Source organism: Polistes dominula, unplaced genomic scaffold (assembly GCF_049000335.1).
Source record: "Polistes dominula isolate Pdom_NZ unplaced genomic scaffold, Pdom_raw_medaka contig_79, whole genome shotgun sequence".
Taxonomy (NCBI): domain Eukaryota; kingdom Metazoa; phylum Arthropoda; class Insecta; order Hymenoptera; family Vespidae; genus Polistes; species Polistes dominula.
The window spans coordinates 911,545-938,062 of NW_028300916.1; the positions used below are offsets into that span (position 1 = coordinate 911,545).

Sequence of the window (26,518 nt, forward strand, 5' to 3'; positions counted from 1 at the left end):
TCTTTGGGATATTTCGTTTTATCGTTTAAATCACGGCAACAATAAACGTAGAGTAGACGTTAGTGGATGAAAGGGGAGGGGGTTTAGTTCAATCGGTTATTGATTGGAAATGTAAGCTAGAGTTTGCTCGAGGGAGAGGCCAGTGCTCGAATAGTCCGACAGATGGCCACTGGTCAGCGGAACCTCTTGCTTCGTCGAACCTCACCAATTGGGAAAATGACTTTTCCTTTCCTATCCTGCCAAAATTGTTCGTCTTATTTTGAAGGCATTTCTAAAGGATTACGATATAGCTTTAGAGTCGACAGAAGAACCTCTGGTCTCTGCTTCGGTCCAATACCAACCGCAAAGTTATTTCAAGTTTGAAATGACGTCGTACCGAGATCGTTCAACCTTCTTGATTAAGTCAAAGTTATCCTTCATTTCGTTAGTTTTCTTAGTATTCTATAGGTAGCAATATCTTTCAAGATAGATGATAGACAGACGACGAATTCGAAAGAAAGTTGGCTTTTTAAAACAGGTGGATAAGGATAACGAGAATAAAAGAAAGAAAAAGGAAAAAAAGGGTTTTTTTTACGTGGCATCATCGCGTAACAAGCAAAATCCATGTCCTCCTTCATCCCCGCTCTTCATTGACCATCACATCGGCAACCGCAACATCACCACCGCTGACTCGCGAGACTCCAGGGCTCCCTCGCATCCCCCGCGGCCAATCTTTTCAATTTAAAGTCAAGTATTATGGCTTAAATTGCATTATGGTTTCCTTCCCCACGAGGAGGTAGGCCGGCCCGGCCGGAGAGAGGAGCAGCAACGAAGGGCGGCTCCTTGTAAGCAAGACTCAATCACGCCGCTTAACCTCCGACCCCAACGTTAGCAACGCACAAGCACACGTACACGCACCACGAGCACAAGCATATATACACTAACGCGTAATCGTAAGACGAAGGAGAGAGATGGCATGATTTAGCCTCACGTGCCAACCGATCGTCCCTCCTGTGCTTCATATTTTCTTCCCTTTTTTTTCTTCTTTCATCTCAACTTTCTTTCCACGATGCAATGAAATTAGCCACCAAAACCTGTCGGAACACACCCGGTACGTGCGAACATTCGATGAGATTTCTCTGTTGTCTCGACGTAACGACTTTACCTCGGTATACTACTATCCGTAAAGTAACGATCACCCTTTTTAAGATGTTTTTTTTTTATTTATATAATATCAAGAATAAATATTCTTCTTTGGTTGATCCGTAAAAGAAAGCTAGAATCATTTGGACAAATTTCAAGATACGGTCCGTAGAGGAAATCCAGCCACTCACATATTTTTCGCGCGCGAATGAATGAAGCGACCCGGCCCATGCCTGACCTTGAACTTGGTCGTCGGAAAGAGAAAAAATCCGTGCGTTCCCCTCGACCTAGAGGCCCTCTCTTTCTCTCTTTTTCTACCTCTCCCTTTCTCTCTTTCTTTCTCTTCTTGCTGTAATAACGCGTTCCGTGCTGTCCATAAGGTAGATAGGTATGTAAGAGATACCCATACTTTTACCCTTTTCCCTGTATTACGTTATCGGTTGGCTTGCACATAAAACGCACTAGTGCATTCAGCATACGGTCACCGGTCGATTTTATTTTTTCTTTTTTTTTTTAAATCTTTCTGATCGATTTTAATCGACACACGACACGTCGTGAATTATGAAAAGAAAAATAAATCATTTGAAAAATATCATTATTCAACTAATTCATAATTCTTTGGTTTCTCTTAACGAAGGTTATCGCGAATAGACTCAAGATGGAAAATAATTTTATCACCTTAGACTCTCTCTTTTTCTCTGTCTCTCTCTCTGTCTCTCTCTTCGGGAGTAATCCCTAAGTAATATATTTCTCAGGGATAATTGCAGCCAACGATTTCGTGCTGCTCGTTCAGATCCCGCAGATAGCGGCCTGGCTTCAGCGTGGAATAGGCGGAATTGCACGTGCAATACTTGGTATCTATCGTGCCTGGTCAGTATCGCATACTACTTTGGAGTATCTGCGTTTCTCCACATACATAGATGGTAGATACACACGGCTCGGTACTACTTAGAGTTATCCCCTCGTGGTAGGAGGTAAAGGCATTTACCAAGGGAGAAGGACGGATAACGCAAGAAAGAAGACGATGTAAAAGAAGGAGAAAACAAGAGAGAGAGAATGAGAGAGAAAGAGAGAAAGAGAGAGAAGATGACGTGCAAGAGCGAGAACGAGTACTGATAGAGCGTAACTGACTTCTTGGCCGGTGCATATTACCGGGCTGTTAGAGGGCGGAGTCGGCTGATGAGTTAGCAACGTATTGACTTTATAATAATCACGTTAGCCGGTCCTCCATGATCCCATGCTATTACGCGCGGTTTCGCGCGATTTCACGTACCGGGTGATCGCCCTTCGCGGATAGAATTAGCTTTGTTTTTCTGACATTCGAAAGTCACTGTTAATCAACACAGAAATTCCTTCTTTTCAATAGATAATTTTTGAATTATTGAAATCAATATGAAATTAGAATTAATTTTGATAGGAAGATGTGTGTATAGGTACCATGATAATTATTTGAGTAAAATTTTACACTAAAATGTTTGAAGATTGTCTCTCAAAGAAATTTATTCGAATTTTGGATTTTTTTTTTATATAATAGTCGATAGTCTCGAAGTTAATAGAAAATTTCTCGTTTGAAAAGAAAATAAAAAACAATACTCTTATAAAGAGAATATTTCTCAAGTTTAATCAGTAGTTCCCATTTACTTTTAATGGGCAATTAGTCGTTTGAAATAAAATTGTAAGAGAAAGAAAACAAAGAGATCCTTGAGATGTTTTAGATAGAACAAGATCCGTCTAGGTATTCTCTCTTCTACACCTTTCTCCAAACATTATTGACAAGAAAAAAAGTAATCATATATAGGTGTTCACGAATAGAAATAAATCAGATAGTTAGATTTGTTCGATTTAAAATAAGGCTCTTGAAATAAGAAAGTTTTATTGATAAATCGATGCCGTTAGAAAGATTATATTGATTAATTCGATTTGATTTTGGATTATTATCAAAAGATGATATATTATAGAAGATACAAGTGAGTTTTGTAACGACCAGTAGAGTGGGCAGCGCACGCTGCGGTAACGGTCGGTAGAATCCTGACCTCCAATCTCACCTCAATTTGCCTACACGCCGCCATTTGCGTCAGCGAGAGCGGGGTACGGCCTATCTAAAATTATGATCTCAAAAATCATTCTCGCGTGTGTGCAAGCTCTCCTCGGTGTAATCCATTAATTATAGAAAATCGCGCGATATTATAAATTTCATACGTAATGGGTAGGTACACTTTGCGGTGAGTCGCTACGAGTATCTTTTTTTTATTATTCATTTCTTTTCTTTCTCTCTCTCTCTCTCTTTCTCTTTTATATCTCTTGAATAAGAAAGAATTCTCTCTCTCTCTCTCTCTTTCTTCCCTACCGTCTCTGTCTTGTCCGTTTTGTTTTTCTTTCCGTTAGGCACGTACACGCTCGATCGATAATTTAGTCGAATAATTAATTACGATCTTACGAAAGATAAATTAATCAAATTCATCAAATTCAAGTTCGTTATCGGTTTCAGTATTATCGAGTTATTTCTTATGATAATTTTTATGTTATTGTCGAGAGATCGTTTTAACTAATTACTTACTTGTCTCATTGGTAACATCCCATTAAAATGAATCTAACCATACTAATTTTTACGTTGCCTCATACTTTTCAAAACAACAAAAACGAGAAATAGAAATAGATGAACCGAACTTTCACACGTTGCTTTTTCACGCGTAACAACAAGTAGGTAAACTAATTTCAGGTAATTTCGTTATTCCTTCCATCTTCTTTCAAATAAACAAAAAAAAAAAAAATTAAGAAAAATGTTCATCTCTGTGTTACTTAACTCGATTATGCGGACATATATTAAGCATTATGTCAAATTCATTAAGATTTAATAGTCCTATACCGAGGCGTGAAACTGTGTCGTCTCTTATTTGTTAAGTGATTCATTGCTCGAAATGGCGCGATTTATTTGAAGGATCCAAGTTCGCCAGCACCTGTCCCGATGACAAATGAAGATCCTAACGGCATCATTCAGGAATGATATTCCAAGGTGCGACTTTAATATGGCCTAATCGACTGTTCGATTAGTAAATATCTTTATACATCTTCTCAATCTTTACATTTGCGTAAGATTTACGTAGCTTTGCTTATAATTACCAAAACTGGTTAGGTAATAAACGTTAGGATCATTTAATAATTTGTTTATTGTCAAAGTAATTTTTTTTTCATTCGTGGTTCGAAGCATCTCATCAATCATTTCTTATTTTTTCGTATTTAAAATTAATTAATTATAATTAATCACCTTCAATAAGTTCAATTAATTTTACAATGATTTTGAAATTACGATAACGAGAATGAATCTTTTCATTTATTCAATGATTCTTCTAAAAAAAGGGAAAAAGCCATAGATTTGAAAAGGTCGATTTGAAACAATTAGGTAGAAGGTAGCGAATTGGCAAGAGAGCAAGAAAGTCGAGTTAAATCAGATTTCAATTGCAAGGACGGCCGGGAGATCTTTGTCGGAGATAAGTGATGTGTGTGTGTGTGTGTGTATTTCTCATTCGTTATATTTGGAATATTTCGTGAATCGTAAAGAATGTACGGACTTCTTATTACGAAGGAATTTCAAGCAGTCATTTTGATAGTATATAGCAGTGAAAAAAAAATGATTTTTTTTTTAAATTCGCAATGTAACCTAAGGAATACTCTTTCTTTTTTTCTGTGAACTCGAAACTGTGTCTGTATATCGCGAGTAATCTCGAACATCGAACGAGGTAGTACGCCCTGATCGATTTAGCGCCAAATGTCGCCATGTTTTACACACGGCAATAATGGTCGAAATCTATGTAGCCAATATTTCAAGTCACCCTTTCTCGCTATCCCTCGAACGACATATGAAACTTCTATGTAGTAGTTCAAACACGTAGACTTGGTTATTGGTTCGCATACGGACGATATTCCATAATTCAGTCGTACGATAAAATAGAAATATAAATAATACTTTGAAGACCAAAATCCTCTTCTAACTTGTTCACGAATTGCAGTTCAAATTTTTAATAATCGCGCGTGAGTTTTTTTATTAACTGAATAACAACATTTAAATACCTTGGGTTAAAGAAGAAGATGGTAATGAAAAAAAAGAAAAGAATAATGGTCTCAAGGGAGAGTACCTTCTTCGAAGGACACGTGAAAGGATCGAGCATAATTTACCTTCGTTCGAACTGTGTAACAGTTTAACAACTTTCAAGATTACTATTTAAAAGGACATAAAAAAAACCCTTTTTTTTATCGTTGTCTGGTATATTATGGTTCATTCCAGGGTCGGTGACATCCAATCTTCATCCAATGAAGGAAAGAACAGAGCCGATCTCGCAACACATGTCTCGGTAAAAGCGTCGACGATTCGATAATATTTTAGGGGCGTCCACCCTTCCCCTCTTTCTTCAAAAACTGCTGGTGCATGTGTCGGCACAAGAAACATAATGTTATCAAGCTGTCCAGGAGAAGCTACCGCTGTTGAGCAAGCAAGGAGGAGATTCTCGTGGGACTTGGTCCTTGCTTTCGACCACTTCGTTCTTATTGATATACCGAATAAACACGTTTGGCAGCTAGATCGGGATCGACTTTGCGAACCAAATACACTGCCGGTCATATATTTAAAAATAGAAATACAATTCGATTAAAAATAAAACAATTGTAATCTTTAAAGCGAGAACATTTTCATTGGAAGTCAGAACAATAATCTAATGTAATTAATTGATTTCATTTTGATGGGAAAACATATGTGAGAAGAATTTAAAAAGATTTGACCAAAATCCACAGTCGAAGATAGTAGGGGTTCTGTCCTTATTTGGGGTGCGATGAGTATTAATGGAACCGGTCCTATACATCGCATAAAAGGAATCATGGACCGTTTTAAGTATTTGGACATAATTAAAGATGTGTTGATATTCTAGCAATTAAATGCTAAAGGATTGGATTTATTTGGCTAATAATAATCTGAAACACATCGTTTGCATAATAGTAATTTTTAAACGTGAAAAATATTAAGATAATAAAGTGTCCATTACATATATATATATAAACATATAGTAAATTAATTATGTATTATAAATATAATCTATTAGTAATCCGAGAAAATTTCAAACTTGTTAGAACATTCCATAGTCAAACGTGGTTACATTTCTGAACAAATTAATTCTAAATTCTACTAATGGGAAATTCAACTGCGTTTTAAACTCATGCACATAGATAATACTCTTCTTCTAGACGATATTTTCTAAGGCAAATCGATGTTTAAAACCGCCAATAGGAATCTCATTGAGTCTCTCGTTTCACCCTCATGGCTTTTAAGTTTCGACCCTTATCGACCATCCGAGACTTTAGCGATCGGTCAGAAACGGTCGGGCAGTAAATAAAGATGGGTAGTTTTCCCATCAACGTGGCCTAACTTGGCCGAACGTGGACGTACGAACAAGAGGGAAAGATCTTATGTGTGTATGTACTCGCGGCCTTACTTCTTTCTACAAGACGATTTTAGATTCCGCGAGTCAAAGCGATGTTTGACATGGAAATGTTGAGAACGATGCATTAAACATGCCCAAGCGGAGTGCTTTCTCTCTTTTATCCATGCTCCGAAAGCTTCTATGGTAGTAAGGAATGGGAATGGGTGTAGGGGTGGGGAGTTCTTCACTCTCATTCCATCTCTATATCTCGTACCTTTCGTATCTCGTCTTTCGGCACATTGTTCGAGCAATATTTATTTAAGCAAATGAAAGGATCCCGTTGCGATGCTATTGCTTTTTCTTCTCGTCTCTTGCTTTTCCCTCTAAGTTGACACACAGCACACACGCGAGAGAAATACATACACGGATATAAAAAAAAAAAAAAAAAAAATAAATAAAAAAAAGAAATATAAAAAAGAAAAAAATAGGAAGAATCGAGTGATTGGCAAGAGGTAAGCAAAAATACCAAGTACTGGAACGGAACGGAACGGAAGTGGGCACCCGCGGCGGAGGGCCAATTTCATCGGTCTCTGCCGTAAAAGGAACTCCCTCCATTGTCCGGCAAATGACATCAAGCTTATTGCATTATTTAAAGAGTCTTACTCGAAGACCGTTTTAAGTCGCCGACCCTCGATCGTCGACTGTGTGCTGCAAGTCCTGCGTCGGCTGATGTCCTCAGAAAGCGGCAGAAAATCTCAGAGGGACGGAAACCGAGATTACATTTCGTAGGTAATGTTCTTTTCGAAAGACCGCTCAATCGAGGAGAGGCCGTAACGGGTTTAAGACGGTATCTTTTTAAATCATCATAAGGTATGTTTTACAATTATGTGTACTTTCTTTTAATAAAATAAATAGTAAATACCTAGTCGCCCGTATTATTATATGTGAAGTCATATTATTTTTTTTAACTCGCATATACAAAAGGTTTTTACGCGTCACGTAACTTTTTACATACTTCTTACTTTGTTTTTACATGACTGAAATTGTGTGTGTTAACTGAGAGAGTTTATTTATTATAATAATAAATATTCTATATATATTCATCTGCCAACAATATTACAATAAGATAAAAGAAAGTAAGATTATTTACCAGGTGAGATGGCAAGTTTGGTGTGAAGACTGGTCGGGCTTCTATGATCAGGAGTCGTCACAGGAGCGGCTATGGGCGGTGACAGGTGGGGGTGTGTCGGTGCTCCACCACCTGTCGTCGTCGTTGTCGTCGTAGTTGTTGCACAAGCATTCAAAGGTGAAATTCTTTTGAAGGATTGTTCTGTTCTCGACACGACTTCATTGTCGGCCATCCAAATTTTACCTGAAAATAATTCATTCATTATCATGTGTTATCAATTGGAAGCCTAAAATAAATTTCGAAATAATTTATATTTCATGAAAATGTCTGCAACGAGGAGTTGACAATACGCCATTAAATGGGGAACGTATAAATATCTGGCAATATCGTTGGAGAGATCAAATTGCAAAAGAGGTTCTCAAGATAAACTATGTACCGTACGTTTGTATTAATATAACTCACACGCTCGTACTTGTGTGTGCGCATAAAATGGCTTCTCTCCCTCCAATGGGTTCGCGTAATTAGCGACCCTCTGCATCCCCTATTCTTCGTTAGTTTTCCCGGCTTTCCCTCGTTTCCCTTAATTTCTGGGAACAATGCCTGTGCCTTGATGTTGTTCCAGGCTGCAGTGTCTAATTACACGGAGGGGTAACGCGCTCTCTTTCTTTTATTTTTCTGGAATCTAGGGACGATATACTACTATACAGTACGTATCAAACAAATATCCTGAATTTCCCAATTTGTCGAGTAAATAGAGACTATAGAAAAAAACAAATAGTCAGTTAAATCAAATCTTTAATTTGTATCAAATATGTCGAATGGTTTTAGTTAATCGTAAAATATAAAAAAACAAATTTGATTAAGGATAGAAAAAAAGAATGAATATTGAATGAAACGTAGAAAGGAAACTTTTAGCACATTCTGTACGAGATTTATTAGACTTATGGAACATGTAAATACTACATCGCCCTTGCATGCGTGAGACGTGAGTCAGACTCTGTATTAGTTCCTTGATGAATGATTTAGTCAGTAAGAGAGACTTAGTTCTCTTTCTCTCTCGTATCTTTCTCTTCTCACACCCTAGTATTCTCCCACCCTTCTTCATTCTCCCTCCGCGTTTCTTCGTCTATCCACTTCTTAACGAGGGCGGAAGAGAGCAAAATAGGCAGCGGCAAGTGGTAGATGGATTGAAAGCGGAAGGGTAAGGGGGGAAGAAACAAGAGAATAAGAAAATCGAAGGGCTAGCAAGAGAGGGTATTGACCATATAGTCCGAGATGGTGGGTTCAAGTCGATGGTAAAAGAAGTCTTTGTGCAAAGAAAGAGAAAATGGGATGGAGAGAGAGAGAGAGGGACGAAGGGAGGGAGGTATATGAAGAAGAGAAATAGAAAAAAGAAGGATAGTGGGGCCGAAGAAAGTGTAGCTGGCGCTAACTAAGGGCGTCGGCTAATCAATATCATCAGATAATGGCCGCTGACCTCCGTTTATCCGGCTGGACCCTCCATTGTCCTATGTACTTTGGTATTACGAATTACTCGTAATACTAAGCAATGCTTTTTCAAATTTTCAATAATTACATAATAATGATAAGATTAGCTTTTAGGTAGGAATGTTGAAAAGCAAACGGAATTCTCGAGTTTAGCCGTTTTCGAATTTTCTAGTGGAATATTAAAACTGGTCTTAGTTCCGGTTCAAGGAGGGCTCGCGTTATGTCTCGAGGCTACGATTTCAAACTAACTCCCTGGCGTGGTACTACCGTGGTTCCTTTAATCTCCTTGTGTTTGCATGCTCCTATTCTTCTCTCCCTTTTTTTGTCCCTCAAACATTTCCACTAGCGTAAACGTCGAGTGCGCACGTTTTCAGAAAATTCAATTACATCGATTTTGCGAGAAAAAATAAGGATTTTAGAGAAAAAGAAAAAGAAGAAAAAAAAAAGAATAAATAAATCTGAAAATAAGTTTAGGTATTTGCGATTAATAGAACAGACGTAAATGGAAAGACGTGGAAAGGAGGTACTGTCAGGAACGTAGGACATTGGCCAGGACGAATAAGTAATGTAGAGGTCTATTATGCTGAAACGGTGAAGGGTCTGAAGTCGTGGGTCAGCCAATCCCCTGGAGGGCCGTTAAAGTGAAATACTTCTGAATGCGAGGTGGCTGCCTCCCTCTTTTCCTTTTCGCCTTTCCTCTAAGGTTTGGCACTGATCGAGGTTCTCTTTTTCTCTTTCCTCGTCGCGTGTAGGTAAATCGTTGTTATCTGGACAGTGATAAACCCGTGAATAGAGTTCGCGCCGGCTTGGACGAATGAAAGACGACGAGGGGTGCATCGCAAAAGGGAGTGGGGGCAAAAAACTCGAGAAAGAGGGAAATGTTCGAATTGATGGTTCTGTTTATGCGAACTGCTTGCTGCTCTGGCGTATACTGACCAATCGGGTATAGGGTAACGAAGAACAACGAAGACCGAACGAGCTTGAATCTTCTCTTTGCGGTTTCCTTCTTCGACGATGCCGGTCGGCCGGCCGGCCGGCATCTAAGATGCGGTATCCTTGATGGATACACGACGCAAACTTATCTCTTTCCATTTTTCTTTATTTCTTTATTTCTTTCTTTCTTTCTTTTCCTTCGATACGCATCATTGAATTGTTTCCAGAGTCTTTGCAGGGGGAAGTAAATATTTCGATCGAGACCTTTTTGATCATTGACTATTACCAATCGATGAACGACGATCGAGTTAAGTGAATAACTTTTTAGATTTTTTTTTCCTATTTCCTAATTCCATCGAATTATCGAAGTTTAAAAGCATCATCATCCGCCGAAGGACTGACTGCTTCTCGAGAGAAGCAATCTGCTTCCGTACGGTGCTCGAAAGAATTGAAAATTCCTCCTCGTCCAAGGGTTGAAGAGGTCTTGCGGGGGAGTGCGCTAGACCGAACGAACAAGAAAAAAGCGTTCGATATAAGATTAATAGTAGAAGTTGGCGAACGACTAGGTACGTCGACAAGGGCGGCTCCTAGGGCTATATACGACGCCGATGGTGATTCCTCTTTGAAGGTGGAACCGTAGTAAGCAGTGGCCAAATTGAATCCTGTTTAGGACAGGAAAGGAGTCGAAGGATGGACCGACGAGCCCTTTCTCCAATAAATAAATTGTTCTTGGCTACCTACCTCACGACGATTGCTTATCTTTTCCGATTTAAAACGCGAGAGCTAATTCAAAGACAATATACAATTGCTACCATTATAATGATTTTTTCTTTTCGAAATTTTTTTTCGAAATTTTTTTCAAATAATAGAAACAACAAAGATTAAAATGACAGAAGTTCCTCAATTTATTTATCTAGCGTAAGATAGCCCCAATTTGGTTATCGGATTTTTTGTTATCAAAGTGTATTAAATTTCTGAGATTAATGCGAGCACCACGTGTCGACAGGTGTGAGATTCCGATCGATGAGCTTTCGAAGAGAAGAGAAACTGTCGTTGATAAGAAAATCTACCTATATCTCTCGCGCACGCTTCGCTTCAACTCGTTGCACGTGTACTAAATATACATATGTAAGTAGATATATGCGTAGATACTTGGATGGAGCGCAGGTGTGAACGACCTTTAATCAGCAACTCGTTTTCTTCAACTCGTTATCACAAGAAGAAAAGTTCCACAGATATCGTATAACGAATCGTGCCGAAGTTTCTTTAGATTTATTATTATGCCATTTTTTATTTTCGTCATTTCAATACTTACACTCCTTAGAATTTTTTATTCATCTTATCTGATATCAATTCCAATAATATTTTCCAACTATTTATTTAATCTAACTCAACGTTTCTCGGCCCTGATCTAATAACGGAAAATTTATTCTCGTAATAAATAACTCTTTATCTGTTAGAAAAATGAAAGATATATATCTTTGTGAATTATTATTTTTCTTCGTATTATTATTCTTTATATTATTTCTGTTAGATAATACTTGTTTAGAATTAATTTAAGAAACTATCAAAAAATATATTACCCAATATGAAAGCTTTGTTCCCGAAAAAAGACATGTACAATATAACTCTCTCTCTCTCTATATATATATAAAGTGGATAGAGTGAATTCCATCTGATCTAAACGTTTACGAAGTAAAGACAAAGGATAGGGATAGATCGTAGGGACGAACGGTTGCCTTATTTCTTGTCAGAGCGGCCGATCAATAGAGCCACCCATCCGTTCTTTTGAACTCTGCCTGGAGATGTTGGTAGGTTGTATCGGCTCGAAGAAAACGTATCAGCATCGTATTATACGGTATACGAACGTCATTGGTCGCACGAATATAATAAAAATTGCTTGGAACGAGACGAGAGTCCGCAGGTGATCACGTTCGAAAGTATCGGCCAACGCATTCGAACGTTCTACTCGTCGTTCGCCATTATGATAATGCGAGTTACCTGGAAATATACTGGCAGATAAAAAGTGTGAATAATAAAAAGGTTTCTTCGGTGGGGCTGATCGAAAGAACAACTCTGGAGGGAGGGCAAGGGTTGTATGCGCAAGCGCGAATCCGCCCTTTCTCATAGCTCTTACGAGAAAACATCCCTCGACACCTAGCCAATCTGCATGCGACTCGAACCTTCCGACGCCATTTTGAAAATTCTTTAAAAAGCAAGGGTAAAAGGGTGGGGAGGGTGAAGGTTGTAACGTTTCTACTTTTTAAACCCTCCTTTTTTTCTGTCTTTTTTTTTTCTTTTCCCTTATCTTTTTTCTCCCGAGATATTTTCTCGTCCCAAGAGAAATGTTCCAACACCGCAATTTTAGATTTTCCAGTCGAAATCATGAATCGACAGTAATTTAAAAAGGGTGGAGAGTCTGAAGAAGAAGTGGGGGGGGGGGAAATAGGAGAGGTGTAGAGAGTACGGCAGCCGATTTTAAAATCACAATGGTAGACACACTTTTACCCATCCGTCACCCCTACAAGATTCAACGCCGGCTGCCGTTCGTTGGGCGAGCATCTGCGTCTGTCCCGCCGTACCTTCTAAACTCTAAACTCTCCTCTTCGGCACACGCGTTTAGCTACCTTCGTAGCAAAGGGAAAGGGAAAGGGAAAGGGAAAGGGAAAGGGACAGGGAAAGGGAAAACGCATGGCACGAACCGAGCACGCGTTCGTCGTGGCACACACAATTGTAGCATCGAAAGAATCTACGACGCAACCCCTGCCAACCAACATCCTTCGATGTTGGATCGTATAGGCTTTCGTTTTCGATGAAGATCGAGACACCCCTTCCTCAAACATTAAACATTTTTTTACCCTCTTTTTCATCTACTTTCTTTCTCCTTCTCCTATCCTCCCGCCGCCGCTTTCCACCGGCTGCACTTTTACGACAGTACGACTTTACACCGAGAAAGGGACCACAAAAGGGCTTCCTCTCTCTCTCTCTCTCTTTCTCTCTCTCTCTCGAATCTTTTAATTCTCTACCGTTACGCAATTTTTGTCGTAGGTTTCTTTTCTTTTCTTGTGACAAATGCACGATAAAATTATCATCACCCTTTTGCAGAAAAATCCTTTGACGTTTATCGATGATTTAAAAAAATGTTTTTCGAGAAGAATAATTCTTGTAACATTATAGGAAAGGCAAGATCGTACTTTTAGAAGATCATCGTCGTTTATCGCGAAAGCTAATTGGAAGAAGGGAAGAAAGATAGTTGAGTATAACTTAAATAAAGAGAAGACTTATAGCGAGAATACGATGGTGTATTAAAAAGGGGAAAAAGAGAGAGAAAGGAGTAGCGTGATTAACTATGGTAATTTCTCGAACACTCCGTCTCGTTCGTTGGTTCTCGCGTGTTTGCTCGTTGATTCGTGTTTATGGTTCTCTGTGTTATGCGTCCGTTCGCAATATCGTATGCAAATAAACGGAAGATACGCGTGAGAAACAACGATAGAAAACGTTGAAATTATTAAGTTGTCAGTTTCAGCTTTCCGAGCGTTACTTCGATAAGCCGGCCTTTTACAGAGGCTCGGTTTACACAGTTTTACTTGTTTCATAGACTAATTTTACTCTTTTTTTTTTATTCGCGTATCTTTCATTTACTCGTTGGAAATCAACACCATAAAGATCAGCTATGTTTTATTATTTATATAGAACAATTTGATTAATTTTGTTCTTTACGTTAAATTTGATTAAATTTTGTAATTAATTAACTTGCCTATACAGAGTGAAATAATCGACACGCTTATTTACATATGAAATTATGGTTGTTGCATTTGTCGATAGCGAGCACGAGTTTATATCTTTGAAGAATGCGATTAAGCCATGAAGACACGAAGAAAAGGGTAGACGAATTAAAACGGACGTTACGCGTGTAAAGTTCGTGCGTGCGAACTCACGCAAGAGCTCTTTTACGGTTCGCAATAAATAAGAGATGCACGGCTGGACTCCGACGTGGCAGAAAATCATTTCCTATTTTTTGTGCTAACTCTTCCACCGCCTTCGTCGTAATAATGTCGGTGCAATACGTTTCACTGCTTCGCTAACTGAATATATATTTATATATATTAAATCAATGCGTTAAAAGAAAAGCATGAATGTTTTTTTTCTTTGATAGTACACCTTGATTATTAGACGTTGATTGAACGATTAGTTACGGCTGTTAACGGATGACGTATAAACGTTTAACACTGTCGATTGAATTCTCGACGACAGGATCGAATTTATCGTTCGAGAAACTTCATAGCAAAGTTCAATATATCTATTCGTGCATCTTATGTGCATGTTGTGCTTTAACGAGGCGTCAATTTCTTCGAGTCGAACTTTGTAAGATACTCTTATGACAGTTTGTTGTAAAAGGTAAAATTGGTATTCCATTATAAACGACGAGCGAGTATAATCGGCTGCCATTTTGCGTGTACGATGCTCGCGACTGTTCGAAAATGCCTGCTGCACTCGGTACTCTTTGATATCTTGCAAAACGTTAAACGAGTGGACTGGCAGGTATCGAAAGTACTTGCAGAAGAAGAAGAAGAAGAAGCAGAAGAAGAAGAAGCAGAAGAAGAAGAAGCAGAAGAAGAAGAAGAAGAAGAAGAAGAAGAAGAAGAAGAAAAAGAAGAAGAAGGTGAAGAAGAAGATGAAGAAGAAGAAGAAGAAGAAGATGAAGAAACAGGATCGAAAGAAAGAAGAATAGTAGTAGAAGGAGAGGAAAAATACTGAAAGAAGAAAAAATGAAAAGAGAGAAGAGATCCTTAAAGTAAACTGGCAGTCTCGCGCATACACGGTTGTGGCGGCTTCGCCAGAGATCTGGAGGGGTGAATTCGCCTTGCGATAAGCCGATTGGCTGTTCGCCCCGCCAATGCAACTGCGCTCTCGGATGCACCGACTGCTTTACTCTTATACGAGTACGAGTGAGAGAGAATGATCGCGACGCATCCCAAGTGCATGCGTAATGCGTGCAAACGTGTGCGTGACTACACGTTTGTGTGCCTCCAGTCGGGACTTTTGCTCAGAGATCGGCAGAAAAACTGGTAGCCAAGTTGTATTCCCATTGCGGGCACCCGCCCCTCTCCACTGACTCGATCGTCCTGTTGCACTTTTGCAAGGACACTGGAGGATATGTGGAGGTGGTGATGCCTGCCTGCCTGACTGCCTGTGCGACGATCCAACAGATTTTTCTCATGGATGACAAAAAAGAAAATAGAGAGATACAAGTTGGAGGAAAGAATTGGATTTTTTGTTAATTCGTTTCGTAAATTCTAAATAAAAATATTTGAAACTTTGGAAATGCAGGACGTCGTAAGTATTTCACTTATTATGCAATCGATCTCTCTTAAATTAGAAAATAATCACATAAAGGTAATTACCGTGACGTCGCATAGCGCAAATATAATTTCACCTGATTACAAACCTAATTCATTTAGCGTTTGACTTTAGAGTTCCATTCATATCAAAATTTTCTTTTCGTTTTCTCTTGTTAATCGATTTATCAATATCTCGACACAATCATAGCGTGGCTTATAAAATTAAAGCCTTTTCATAAGCGCAAGCCGTAATTTGAGAAAATGTTATGATTTATAACGACGAACGATACCTAATCATGCATCTTTTAATCTTTATTCGAACGCGCTTATTTATTATCGAGTTTAAAGGCAAAGAATGAAATAACACGAACTTGAAATCTTCTTAATTTATTTTATAGGAAATTTTGACACGAAGAAAAAACTTTGTTTAAATTGTTCTCCTATCTACAAAGTTAGATTATTTGCTATTATTACGGTCAGTGTTTATAAACGAATAATTATCTATAAACACATTGACCGTTTATAAAAAAAGACGATCGTTTAAAAATTCAAAAAGATCTCGAAAAATATCGGCATTTACAATGGTCGAACGATAAACATTGCGCGATCGTGTATGCCTACGAAGCGAGAGAAGCGATAGCGTTCTAAGCCGTAGGCACACCTCGCTTTTACATGTTTAACAGTCAATAAGATTATCACTTAGTAATACCGAATAAATCAAACAGCGCACCACGAGTAAACTTTCGAGTATCGATAACCTCGATAACGAGGGACTCAAGTACCACCACCAATCGGATTCGTTTTTAATATTTTCGATTTTAAATGGAAATCAATTATGTTTATTAAAAATAATTACGAATTTAGCAATACATAAATTTAATATGATATATGGTTTAGCTGTCTATGATTCATACAAATTTATTCGATTCCTATAATTAGAGATAACTCATTGGTGGTTATAGGTCACACAAATCGATTATACTGTGTATACCACGTGTTAACGATCTCGATCGAGATTCTTTCGATATTAGTTCTGACATTTTCTTCGTGCATTCGAAACAATACCGGATTATATTATCCGAGATCATTTCGTGTACATATCGTTTCTAATCCATGAGATCTCTTAATAACTTTATCGATTTGACCGATCATCGGTCACGATTCGTCGATCTCGAATCTCGAATTTCAATCGAATCGCCAATTCCACCACAAAACTTTTATTCCATTCGCCTGTGCTTAACCGATATCGATCAATTTTCGAAAGTGGCCCCCATTGTACCTGCCCTATTCGATAGTTTTTTTTTTCTTTTATTTTCTTTTTTTGTTCTTTATTCTTTTGTCACCGTCCGATTTCAGATGAGTATCGTACAGTTTTTTTTTATATTTCCTTGCCACCGTATAGCAACATTGAGAAAACGATTAATATCGAAGGATCAATTCGGATAGGCGGTTTATACGTTGAAAATAGAATAATAATCAAAAATGGAGAGTTATGTTAAATTTGATTGAATAATTCAAATCAACGAAAGACTGATTCTTAATAAACGATGATGCAAGGAATGCAAGAAAGGTTCGTTGAATTTTTAATATTCCTGTGAACGATCTTCTCTTTCTCTTTCTCTCTTTTTTTATAAAAAAAAGAAAAAACTCAAATACGCGCATCCGTGACCCCCTTTTTTCGTTTGGTTGTCGGGACGTACCCCCTGGTTGGTCGAAAATGCGTAAAAAGTGTGTGAAAAAGCGTTATTTTGGGGTGAAATCCGATGCTGTGTACGCGTTTTTTTTCCCGAGAACAACCCCCTTTTATATAAAAAAAAAAAAAAAAAAAAAAAGAAGAGAAGAGAAGAGAAAAAGAAAGTAGGAGAAGCAGCGAGAGATGACGGGGAGGCAGGTAAATTTTTTCGTGATTTTCGGAAGATCATCGGTGTACATGCTTAAACGCACACATATGTGTTACGTATTCCGTAAGGGTCACGAATGAAAGGGGGGTTCACGAAGATGATGCATATCCTGCATATTCACAGGATTTTCTGTAAAACGTTGGGAACCATATACTGGTAAATTTAAAAAAAGGAAGCCTTTCAAGTCTTAACATTTTTCTAGGTAAGGGAGAAGAGGTAGCGAAGTTAAAGAGGGTTTTTTTTCAAACGGGTAAAACCGTCTGTTTTTTCGAAACGAGTCCGGCGATCCTATAGAATTCCTTTAGAATTCACGATTTCTGGGTCATGGGAAGATACCTTCTATAAAAACACCTTGAGGAAAGAGTGATTTTTTTTTTTATTCTTTTCATCTATTTCTTCAGCGTTTTTTTTACTTCTTTAGATTATTGTATACAATTACTTAAAAAACATACATATTTTTTCCTATTTTTTTTTTTCTAAAAAATTGTAAGTAGCAATAGAAGAATAAAAAAAAGAGAGTATTTAATTAGCCTTATTAACACTAGATATAACACCATTTTCAGTATACCTATTTCTACCACACCAGTCAAAATGACTGGTGTATTAAAAAATACTTTTTGAGGCTTCCAGTTATTATTTACTCTTAAAAAATAACAAAAAATGTTTAAAAATAATAATTTTGATAGATAAATGGATTTATAGACATTTTTAAATAACAGAACGCTTAATTATTTACAGAAATCAAATGTTACATGAAGTAGACATTTTGAATTAAAATGGTCGACCAGTCAAAATGACTGGTCTAGTATATCTAGTGTTAATCATAATTATAAGTATTAGCGTATAAGTATTAGTATTGTTTTTACGTTCTTAGCAAGTGATTGCAAGCTAATTTCTTATAAATTATATATATGTAAAAATATAATTTATAAAAAATTTATAATACCTTATTATAAAATAAAAATATATATTTGTATAAAAATACATTTTAATATAAATATAAGAATAATATTTAGTAAATAAATAAACTACTTTAGTCGCGCCTCTCACTCAAAATGTGTTAATAAATATACAAATTTTCAAATTAAATTCATTAAATATATAACTAATATATATATATATATATACAAATATACGAAATTTCTAAATTTCGTTCGTATTAACTAACCACATTATATATTAATAGTCTTCAAGCAAAAATCCAAATGTAACGGTATATTAATGAGAAAAATGAGATAGAGAGAGAGATAGAGAGAGAGAGAGAGAGAGAGAGATGGAGAGAGAGAAAGGGAAAGAAAAAGAAAATGAAATTCGAGAACGGAGAAATGAGAAAGACGGGTGCATTGAAAATGCAACCGCTCGTTTCCCTCATATATTGAATTGTCATAAAACATTCGCATGCATCAGAACGGTCTCATTGTCCTGTCATTCACTCGTCATCCCCCGCCTTTTTTTCTTCGTACATGCGTGCGCGTGATAGCTCACATACACTCACAAAATAAACCACCCCTAATTCACGTCTTCCTTCGTTCACGAGAAGGAATCACGAAGGAATCGTCCTAAGCCAGGATCAAGAATCCAAGACATTCTTTCCACTTGGTTCTTTCCTTCTGTAACTTCTTATTTCTCATTTTCTTCGTCTTCTTCAACACTGTTACGCTTAACGGTGTACCCAGATTAGAATAGAGGATTTGAAATCGAGATTCGTAATAGTTTCCACTCGGGAAATGCTTTCACGTAACATCGTCGGATCAGATTTCATCAACAAAAAAAAAAAAAAAAAAAAAAAAAAACAAACAAACAAAACAAAAAACGAAATAGCGTAAAAGAATGGAAGTACATTTTATTGTACTTTTATTTACTTGTTCACTTGTGTAGAAAAATTATATTATATATATTTTTGTTCATAAAAGGATGGTATATTGATTTTGACAAGGATGATAAAATGTAAAGAAAAATTGATATTCGCGAAACAAGAAAACGGTTAAATTGAGAAAACACGTGCACCCGATATGTGACTTTTGAAAATTCAGTTAGGGTGCATTCGAGACGAACAATGAAGCGCCGCAGATGCAGCTGTCCCATCATTACCAATCTCGTTCGGAGTTGACTAACACTATTTTAGGACTCGACGGGAAACGACTAATGTATTTTCCAAAGAGTAAGCAAATTATGATAAACTATGGAAAGAAAAGATAATCATTTTATATGAATTGAAATTTTTTATCGACAAAATACATCTAAGTAAATAAAGTCAATTTAAACGATTTGAAAAGTCACGTAAATTAGCTTACTCTCGAAATAGATGATAGTCGTTTCAATTCCGTCGTATTCTTTCCACTTCCGTTCACTTGAAAAAAAAAAAAAAATGGGAAGGGCAGCCGGAAGAAGTGCGTCTCAAGTGGCTGGCGAGGGGTGAGTGCGGTAGGACTATTGGCGAAATCAATTTCCAGCCAATTTGTAGAGTCTCTTTGAGCGCGTTCGTCTTGGTGGCGCCTTAAAAGTGCGTAAATAAATAGATTCGGACACGAGCCGAGGTGAGGGTGAGGATGAGGGTGAGGGTGAGGGGGTAGAAAGAAAAAGAAAAAGAAAAAGAGAGACTTGTAAGAGGAAGGAGACAATAAGCTCAGAGGGTTCTCTCTACGAAGAACTCAAAGAGTGCCCATGCTGCGACACTCGTCCGATAATCTAATAAAGGGGTTGTCTATACTCTTTTCTGCACCCCCACACCTTCCTTAGCTTTCTCTCTATCTTCTGTTTCTGAATTCTTTCTCTCTATCCTTCTTCCTTTTAAAAGCATGCTCACTTTACCATCTTCGTCGGACTCGTAGATGATTCCAAGGTAAATATTACCCCAAAAGATTTCACTGGGTGGCAGCAAATGGGCAATTTTATCGGAACTCTATTGAATAAGAAAAAACTAAATATTATAACGAAATAAGCTCGGGAAAATAGTTGTCTAAAAGAGTAACCAATAAATATTTTCTTTCCAATTGTAATTATTAAGTAATTCATGAAACAAAAGAACTTTATTTTCTATAGTCGAAAAGTTTGCAGCCAAGTTGCATCCTCGTCTACAGTACTACACGTGACGCCTTCCTTGAGAAAATGTCTGTTTTAGAGGCTGATCTTAAACGGTCATTGACATCATCTAGAACGTGTTGCACAAAATAAGCCCTTGTCCGTTTAGCTCCTGGTGCTTGCCAGTAAATGACGTTACACCCTTTATCGTCTTATTTCGAACGACGCCGAGTTTGGTCGCAAGGCGTAATTGAATTGACCCGTCTGTGACCACACAAATATTACCAACATTTCCCTTCATATTTCCTACATAGAATTTATTTATATGTTCAACGTGATTTTATATATATATATAACGATTCTTTTCTATTTCATTTATTTAGAATAGAATAATGTTTTGAGAAATGAAAGAAGGTTTTTATAAATTTTCGAGAAAAAAAAAAGAAGAAAAGAATTTGTTAGATGATAGCTTTGAAAAGCTGCCTAGGGCACACATAGACATCGTTCGTTCCCGGAAAACCTTTTATCGACCAGCTACGTTCGGGTATTCCACATTGTAAAGGGAAAAATTTCCGTGTATTCGTGCCGACTACTTTTTCAGGATTATTCGATGAGTTCGCCTCGCGGATAACATCTCGGATGGAAAATAACGTGAACTTTTGCTTCTGGCAGGTCCTTCGAGAGAAGCTCCGCTATACACGAAACGTGAACAATCTCTTTTTTGTTTTTTATGCTTTCTTACCTATTTTAACCTTCGTTTTCTTCTCTCTTCATCCTTCATTTCTTCGTATCTCTCTCGAAAATTTCATTTCACTTTCTTCCATTCTCTTTCTCACGTATGATAAAAAAGTTGTTAAACTTGTAAAAATTGGTGCTTATTCGTAATAGGAAAATTTCGTTAAAGAAAATGTTTGCTCTTCATCGGCATGATCGATACATGAAGTTGTAGTATAGATCTGAAGGGCAGTAGTAAACGAGCGGAAGTTTGCAAGGCGTTCCCGTTTCTCGGGCCGTGTGATAAAATAACTAGAATAAACAGTAGACGAGGCGGGTCCTAGAAGAGGGGTGGAAAAGGAAAGAGGGTGGTAGGAAGGAGCGAGAGTCACAGGACGTTGTCGTAAAGGATGTCACGTGCCACATTTTCTTTCTTCATTTTCTCTCTTCATTTTCTCTCTCGTTTCCTTTTTTTGTCTTCTTTTTTTTCTTTCTTTAGCCTGCCAAGCGGAAAAGCAAGTTTGGCAGGAGTAAACAAGTACGGAATTCGCCGACTGACGAAGAACGCTCGTTTGTTTGGTCTTATCGTCTTTTGTTTTCGTTCTTGTCATTGGTCAAAAAGGTTTCATTTGCGATGAACGCAGCAGCAGCAGCAGCATCATTATCGAAATTAATGTTTCCCGTGCAAGGAGTTACGAGGACGAAACGTACAACGATAAATAGATCTTGGATATCGTGCGTCATTCCGATGGATCACGAAGTCATCGGAGTCGATAAAGAGCGAACCGCCCACCTAAATCGCCGACTGTGGTCATGCCAATTGTTGTTAGGCATGAAAGTAAGTACACCTACGAGTCGTATAAAACATGCCACACCTAAAAGATGCGTCAATACTTTTCACTAAATTCCCTTTTTCTTTCTGATGCGAGAAGAGAACACATAAATATATGGAATTATTAGTAATGTTGAGCAATGCTGTGTCGGAAAAGTAATAGATCGTAGGACAATAACTTGGACGGTACATTATGAGATGTCATTTCTACGAGATCAGGAAAGGTAAGGTGAGGCAGGACACGGAAAACACATTTGGCAGGACGAGTCTTTGAGAAGATCAGGAGGCGTTTGGTAAAACGAACGATAAAGCGAAGATGATCAGGAGAAGGTCAAGAAGGAAGAAGGGCGGATTAGGCGAGAGCTAGCTATAGCTGTTCTTCGTCCTGCTTTATGGTTGGCCAATCGGTGCCTCGTATCTTCTCGAAACCATCCATCAAGCTACGGGAATGGTGAACGAAAAGCAAAGGACTTTCTTGCTTCTTCCTTTCGGGCTCGTCTGTCCTCGTACTAGTGTCATAACCTTCGCAAAGGCATCACGAGTCACGACCTTTCGTCGATGTCCAAGCCCCGGACTTCTATGTTTCTTCCTCCTCAAAATAACCCTGCGATGCTCCCTTTGGGGATTTGTCGAGAACGTCGACGTATCTCGCGTGATTCCATGCGAATTTCGCTTCTTTATGCGGAGGGCTATTTTTCCAAACTCTTTTTCCTCCGATGGAATCCAATCATATTGCTCTGGAAATGAATATCGATGTAAGAATATGATAATAAAATATATCCAAGAATTTCGTTAACCCATTGTCCGCGTGTTCTATCTATCATATTTAATAGGTAAGTATATTATACATATCCGTTATTACAACCATCTTTATAATAATAATAATAGTAATAATAATAATAATAATAATAATAATGACAAAAGTAATGGGGTATAATCCTTTTAAGATTCGAAGTAAAATCAATTATCCTCCAGTAGAGTAATTAAGTAGGGCGTAAAAAAAAATGGAAAGAGAGAAGGAATTGAGGTTTGCGCTTTTTACTATCCGCATTTCCGGCGTCCTCAACGATAAAGAATCGCGGAGTTCGACGACTCTTTGACTTTGCATGAGGCCACCAGCCAGCCGTTCGTGCAGGCTGCTTTATTTGCCAAGACCAGTTGATGATGCAGCCGCTTTATTACCTGTTTATTCGTTTCCGCGAAACGAATCAGCACCTTCTTAATTCCCTCTTAATTGGTCTATGGGGCGATGTCGGTGATAGTGTTCTCTTCGTAGCGACCTCTTTAATTGTCGTTTGGCCACTTTTATTTTCTATTATGTTTTAAAGTTACTTTAATCGTTGGTTGCTTTGTTTGAAATTTCCTGTCATTGGTTTAAGTTCGTTCATGCATAAGCCTAACGTTATCTAGATGAATTTTGACGACGACAACGTAGCAACGTGTTGTTACGATGTACACACACCTACTTATCTTTGACGTAGGTACACGAACAGATTGCTTTGTTATTATACGATGTACAATTGGTAAGAATTCTCTTAGCGAATCATTTTTCTACGTATATAAAAGTCATACCACATTTTCTCTCGTGTGGCATACTAATTGTCAGGTACAACATTATACTCTGTTTGAGTACGGCCTTGATTAACGATTGTTCCAATAGGAGCTCTTTAAGGGCGAAGATAGTCGACTGATTGATATGTTTGCGGGCCAGTTACCTTAGGTAGGATGGTTAGAACGAAGGAGCCACTATATACACTCTTGTCCGATGATTTAGGGCCCATATATTACGCGCGCTTGGCACTACTCGGGATACTACTCGCACTACTCGCGCTTCGATACCCCATATGCGTTATTGAGACGTCCAATCTTGAGAGAGAGAGAGAGAGAGAGAGGAATGAGAATACGTCAATTTTCGGTTCTTCGTTACGTACCGAGACTGAGCAAATTTATTTTCATCATCGTATACAAATCTCGACAAATCGGTCTTTATACTCGCCGCCCTTTGTGTCAGGGTTTTGCGCATAAAAGATCATTAAAGAGCATCTCGTTAAGCTCGAAATAAACTTAGGATTAATGTTCGTTAGTCCTCGAGCTTTACTAAGAATATTCTAAGTGTCAGAGTGTATGGAAATTATCGCGAATCGAGGTATCTCTAATTAAGGCTTTAATAAGTGGAATCTAAAGTAACAAGGTAACTCGGACCACCCATAAGTACTTTTGAATACAATTTAAGTCGATTACCACTAATAATAAATATTATGTCAGTTAAGAAAACAAAATGTAAATTAATAAAAAGTATAAAAAATATTTATTTGTATAATCTTCCAATTCCAAAGGATTTGCCAAGAAAATATTAATTGAAGAGATTGAAATTTCTATTAGGTTTTTCTAAGAATGAACATTCGTTTGCATGCGGACATGAACAATTCTATCGCATGCGATTCCATGCAAATGAAAGGACGAGTATATGCATACAATACTTTCACTTCCTCTGATACCACTCTCTTCGTTAATGTATAATCGTTTCGAACTTGCTTTCTTTTACAAATCGTTGTAAAGAAATGCATTCTCTAAGTATGTAACGCTGAGTTGTAAAATCGAAAGATGAAGCTGTACAACTTGAATGGTTAACAATGAAAGCACAATGATAATATTCCGTCTCTTCCTTTCTTTCTACTATTTTCTCTGGGCCGTGAATGGACGAGAGGCAGAGTTAAGAAAAGGTAAAAGAAGTGGAAGGAGAAAGATTTGCCAAAGATTGCCCCAGGAGATCATTAGTCCACCTGGCTGATGCCTCAGGTAACAGTTAAGCATTTGACAAGCGTTACGGGGCCGTTATCGGTTTGTCCCTAATTATGCACACGTGAACACCATAAGTACTCACCTCATTCGCTAATAGGCGTTTCCTCGCAAACCATGAATACACTTTTCACTGAATCTTCTTAAAGATATATCTATCTAATGATAATGATAAAGATATTTTATTTAATATCTACAAATATATATCTTTTGTTTATGAACGTAACATTCTTATTACGTATTTCCCTCTTCGATGATGTTTTTATCAAATAGAAAATAATTAACCAAGAATAAACGACTATTGAAAGTTAGGTGATACGATTAAAACGTTTACTTTAGAAAGTCACCTCTTAGAATCGTATCATAGTCCAAATGCCAATCAAGTTTGGACCACAAAGGGAATGTAAGGGTATTGCGCTTGATTTATGATAGTTTTTTCTGTACGAGTGAGAACAAACTCAAAAGAAATCTGAAGATATATAAAAAGAACCGTAACTAGGCTAACATATGTCTTATAAATCCATCTTTGATAAAATATCGATCATCGAGTAACGTTATTCAAGACAGGATTTAAAATACATTTCTGGGCGTGCTATCAGAGTTAAAAATTCTTAAAAGTTTGGTCGTGACTCGATATATAGACAATAGCAATGGTTGCTTCATTGTAAAACGGGAACGCAAATATGCTTTCACCATCTAATATAAATATCTTATCGGAATTGCAAAGATTCTGTTTAAGGAACGGTTCGGTTACTGTGAGAGATCGGACTTGTATACATAAATCGAAGGATGAGTGAGAAAAGATGCTAGTAGAAATAAAATCAATGAAAAAGTAAAAGAATGATTAATTTGAAAAAATGTAAGCAGTTAACGCAAGATTTAACAACTTTCATTAAAAAAAACTGACTGAAGTATAATATTATCGGGGAGGGAAAAAGGGGAAAAAACGCAGAGCGATCGTAAATTTAATAACTTGACTGTAAAACTTTCTCCACGTTGATTCGGAGTAATCTCGAGGAAAGAATACTGCAGGAGGTGGGTGAGAAGGGTAGGTCGATCACCTCGAGGTGGTTTCGAGCACGATTTAAAAATAAGGAAATATTGAACGAACTAACTGTGTGAATGTTCTTTTTCATGAATCCCTTTTAAAGGAAAAGGAAAATAGTAGACTAAAGAGGAATAGTAGGAGAAGAGGGAGGAGGAAAAATATAAGTATTAGCATAGCGTAGCCAGCGTGACTCCGAGCGTGTGTCTTGGGCGCCCAACTCATCTGAATAAATATCGTATTATAATTAAAGGAATCTTTCGAGCCATAAATCAATGGCGGTCGGTTTATATATCAGGGCCGAGCTATATAATGTGTACCGTTGCAGAGGAGCCCGGCGGCTGTGCCCCGCCGTGGGGGGTCTCGTATAGGGTCCTCCTATGCTAATGGTGCACTCTCACGAAGTTAAAGTGGGGGCAGAAGAGAAGCCAGGCACTCGCGCGCCTTCGTTCGTCCCTGACCCGCGTCTACCTCCTCCTCTTCTAGCAACAACTCTTATTCTTGCCTTCTTCGCGAGCCTTCTGATGTTTGCCGACCGCGAGCGCTTATCAATTTGTTACCGAGCGTTGTTTGTTAAATCAAATCAAGGGCTCGCATGCCGCTGCGATAAATAATCCTGCTTAATATGTGCCTCCAATTCCGCCACCCTCAATCCCTCGGTTTCTTCTCTCTTTCTTTTTCCTTTCTTATTCCTTTTCTTGTTCGGTGGCTTTCGTGAGCAACGTATATTTACTCCCACGTGGTCACGAAGCGATAGTACACGCGTATTCTAGTCCCTCCTTTC

General features: G+C 37.9%; 1 protein-coding gene across 2 annotated transcripts in view; it reads right to left on the reverse strand.

The window, feature by feature from the left end:
* Nucleotides 1-26,518, reverse strand: part of LOC107074324 (uncharacterized) — a 91,747-nt gene that overhangs the window by 39,243 nt on the left and 25,986 nt on the right. For both annotated transcript variants that reach the window (XM_015335666.2, XM_089170603.1), the window contains one exon: nucleotides 7,681-7,902. In XM_015335666.2, coding sequence (XP_015191152.2) covers nucleotides 7,681-7,902 — 222 coding nt within the window. The remainder of the gene's footprint in view (nucleotides 1-7,680; nucleotides 7,903-26,518) is intronic.